This window comes from Rhinopithecus bieti, unplaced genomic scaffold, assembly GCF_001698545.2.
Source record: "Rhinopithecus bieti isolate Rb0 unplaced genomic scaffold, ASM169854v2 scaffold_33113, whole genome shotgun sequence".
In the NCBI taxonomy this organism is placed as follows: domain Eukaryota; kingdom Metazoa; phylum Chordata; class Mammalia; order Primates; family Cercopithecidae; genus Rhinopithecus; species Rhinopithecus bieti.
The window spans coordinates 180,329-184,470 of NW_016814022.1; the positions used below are offsets into that span (position 1 = coordinate 180,329).

The following is a 4,142-nucleotide window of genomic DNA, read 5'->3' on the forward strand; positions in this document are numbered from 1 at the left end:
TTTTTTTTTTTTTTTCCTGAGACGGAGTCTTGCTCAGTCTACCAGGCTGGAGTACAGTGGCGCGATCTTGGCTCACTGCAAGCTCCACCTCCCAGGTTCATGCCATTCTCCTGCCTCAGCCTCCCAAGTAGCTGGGACTACAGGCGCCCACCACTATGCCTGGCTAATATTTTTTGTATTTTTAGTAGAGATGTGGTTTCTCCGTGTTAGCTAGGATGGTCTCGATCTCCTGACCTCATGATCCACCTGCCTCGGCCTCCCAAAGTGCTGGGACTACAGGTGTGAGCCACCGCGCCCAGTCAAATAAGATAATCTTTAAAACTTTTACGGTGCTTTAAGTGTCTTCAATCACTGATGTTTGTAACAATTACAAGTACATTCCTGGAGCCAGTTTGTATCTCATAAATCACAATACCTGCAAAATGACAATGTGGGCAACTCGTATCTATTTATATTATTAATGGATGGTAAATAATGTGTTCATGTCTGTCAGTAAATATCACGCTAACTGGTTTTTATGTCAGCAGACTGAGAACTATGAGCAGAGAATACGTGAACAACAGGAACAGCTGTCCCTTCAACAAACTATTATTGACAAGCTAAAATCACAGTTACTTCTTGTGAATTCCACTCAAGGTATGTGCATGTTAATTTTTTATGTATTTCTAGAACCTCTTGGTGAAAAGAAAGGTGTAAGTTGAGTTCTTCTGTTGTATTCCTTCGTTGTTTCTCCATAGTTTTGATATTATAACTGTGGTACAGTTATATGTTACATTTATTTAAATGAACACTTGCAGGATATGGGAAAGTGGACTTTCACCTATACTATACTATACTATACTATACTATACTATACTATACTATACTATACTATACTATACTATATGGTGGAACTCTAAGTTTATAAAACTTTCTGAAAAGCAATTTGCCAGTAAATAGCAGCAAAAGCTTTTGAAAACATCTATGCCTTTTGAACCAAAAACTCAAGTCCTAAGACTATATCATGAGAAAACATTTGTTCAGGTACTCAAAAATATATATGCAAGGATGTGTATTACAGTATAATTTCTAATCATGGAAAGCTAGAAACAAATATTCAGTAGTTACAGTGATCTATATGAATAGCTATGTGGCCATGAAAAGTGATAATAGGTATTAACTTGTAAGAATATGTTGATGATATATAGCAAAATGAACAAAGCAGGATACGTAAATAAGTGTTATTTTCATTTATGCAGAAAAAGAGTGATTCTTGTGTGAATTTATATGTTTAGGAAAAGAAGTATTAACTGGAATAATTCACAGGTGATAAAAATTTGGGTAGCATTTACTTTTACTCTTTTGGCTGTCTGTATTTTCTAATTTTCCTATGATAAGCGTGGAGTCATAATACAAATAATTATCTCAAATAAGAAATGCATACCTGAAAATCCGACTTATATAAAAGTTGAATTGTTGCTGACAGGGGCAAAGAACATATTTCTAGTTTTCTAAATTCTGTATATTTTACATACTGCTGACTTTTGGAGAGCAGGGGTTTTGTATGTTTAGTGGGAAGGAAAAAATGTAAATGGACAACTTGTCAAAGTAACTGTTACCTAAAGAATTTTCTAAAACTCCTACCTTAAAATCTATTCTCTTTACGGTTTTGAGTTTGTATTATTTTGCTTTTCAGGTGGTACCAAAATAAGGGTTTTCTGCTAATATCCAAGAGGTTTTGTCTTGCAGATGGCAGTTATGGCTGTGTTCCTCTGCTTGAAGACAGTGAAACAAGGAAGAATAATTTGACTGTTGATCAGCCACATAATAAAGTGATTTCAGGAATAGCAAAGGAAAAACTACCAAAGGTAGACATTGCTTCTGCAGAAAGCAACATTCAAATGCTGATGCGTAACATAGCTTCCTCATTTTATTTTTCTGAAGTGATCTACCACGGGAATTCCAAACAGAAGTTCTATATATATAAATATGTGACTTAAATATTTCTGAATAGAAGAACTATTTTCAAGTAAAATAAAGGCTAAGGTTTTGTATTTCCTACTAACCTTTTTTCTACATCACAAGCATTTCAACAAAGAAAAGATTTAACAAAGAAATAGGACTGGACACAGTGACTCACTCCTGTAATTCAAACACTTTGGGAGGTGAAGGAGGGAGGTTCACTTGGGCTCAACAGTTTGAGACCAGCTTGGGCCACATAGGGAGACCCCTATCTCTATAAAAAATTTAAAAATTAGCCACTTAGGATGGCACATGCCTGTAGTCCCAGCTACTGTAGGCCGAGGTGGGAGGATTGCTTGGGCCTGAGAGATCAAGGCTGCTACAGTGACCCATGATCATGACACTGCATTCCAGCTTGGGCAACAGAGTGAGACCCTGTCTCTAAATAATTAATTAAAAGCCACATCCACATACATATGTACATATATGTGGGTGGGTGTGTGTGTATATAAATAAATAAAAGATTAAAATCAGGTAAATAATAAGACAGATTAGAAAATAGCTTTCTAGCTTTTTCTTCAATTGTCTGTGCTTAGTTTAAAAAAAACAAATCCACCCAACTAGCTTAAGCAAAACTTTATTGAAGTAATACAGAAAGAAATAATACATATCCGCAAGGAGACATATACAAGGACGTTCATGCCATGGGTTAGAAACAACCTAAATATCCACCCATAACAGAATAGTTGATCTTTAGAAACTCTTTAGAAAAATTAAAATATACTAAATATATATTAATTTGCCTAAATTTCAGTAGCAATGTTGAGTAAAGATGGAAATTACAAAATGATAAAATGGGAATACTTTATATAGTTTGTTGTTGTTGCTTTTATTTTGTTTTGTTTTTGTTTTTGTTTTTTTGAAGATGAAGTCTTGCTCTGTCACCCAGGCTGGAGTGCAGTGGCATGATCTCTGCTCACTGCAACCTCCGCCTCCCAGGTTCAAGCAATTCTACAGGCACATGCTGCCACGCCTGGCTAATTAGGATACTTTATGTAGTTTTTAAAACATAACGTTAATGTTTGTGGAAACGCAAATATGTAATAAAAGTATAAAAATCTGGACAGGAAGGGCACACATCTTCTTTAGAAAAACGATCACTTCCAGAATTGGGGAGAAAAGAGACTGATATCTGAGAAAGGAATAATGAGGGCTTCAGCAGTTATATCTGCAACTTTTTTTTTTTTTTTTTTTAATAGAAGAGAGCTAAGCAGGTATGCAAAATGTTAACACTTGTTAACTCGGTAGTATATATGTATATTATATTGTTCTCCATGTTTTCATAAGTCATTGAAATTTTGTAAGTTTGAAAAGGATATCTTTAATGAGATGAGTTGGCTTTTGGTGGGATGATACATATTTTGAATAAAATAAGAACTCTTAGCAAATAAGGTTTCTTAACATCAACAACAACAATTAAATCAAGAGTGCTGTATTTATTTCCTTCCTTCTAACTAAAGTAGGAGATTTTCACTTTGTCAGGGTTATTCAGTTACTGATTGCATAACTAAGACTATCTTATTATTTAACATCAAATCTGAGAAATCAATTTCGAGAGCTTTTTTCTATAAATAAAAGTTTTACAATAAGAAGTTATTTTGGTACCCGTTATTACATATATTTTTATTTGAAACCATTCTTTGAGTCATTCAGTTTTCTTCACCCCATTCGATTTTCATGTATCTAAAATGCTGGTAAACACTGAAACCATGGCATTGAAATATACTAGGTTTATTTTGCAAAAGAGGAAATTGAGAAACAATGATTCTGACTTTTTGGAATACAATTTTGTTACTAGGCCTATTGTAGTACATTATAAAATTGTAGAATTACTATACTGACATAAATTTAGTGCTTAAATAAATAATATTTCTAATCTTCCTGTTTCAGTGTCTTCCAAATGCCATTACTTTACCACAAATTTAATAATAATTTATAGCATTCCTTTGAAAGTAATAGGACATCTCCAGTTTAAACTATGTAGAAGGTAGTTTTGAAAATAAAACTTTGGTTAGAACAAAAGGGATGATGTGAAAAGCTCTAAGATATAGTAATAGTTTTTTTTTAATTTGGATAATTTGTTATTTATGAAAGTTTTAGAGTTTATTTTCAGTCAATAAGTATCAAAAGCAGACCTTCTA

The 4,142-nt window shown here is 33.6% G+C and overlaps 1 protein-coding gene across 3 annotated transcripts in view; it reads left to right on the top strand.

Moving 5' to 3' along the window:
* TANK (TRAF family member associated NFKB activator) overlaps positions 1 to 4,142 on the top strand; it is a 113,455-nt gene that overhangs the window by 79,099 nt on the left and 30,214 nt on the right. For all 3 annotated transcript variants that reach the window (XM_017849347.1, XM_017849346.1, XM_017849345.1), the window contains exons 3-4: positions 528 to 636; positions 1,729 to 1,847. In XM_017849347.1, coding sequence (XP_017704836.1) covers positions 528 to 636; positions 1,729 to 1,847 — 228 coding nt within the window. The remainder of the gene's footprint in view (positions 1 to 527; positions 637 to 1,728; positions 1,848 to 4,142) is intronic.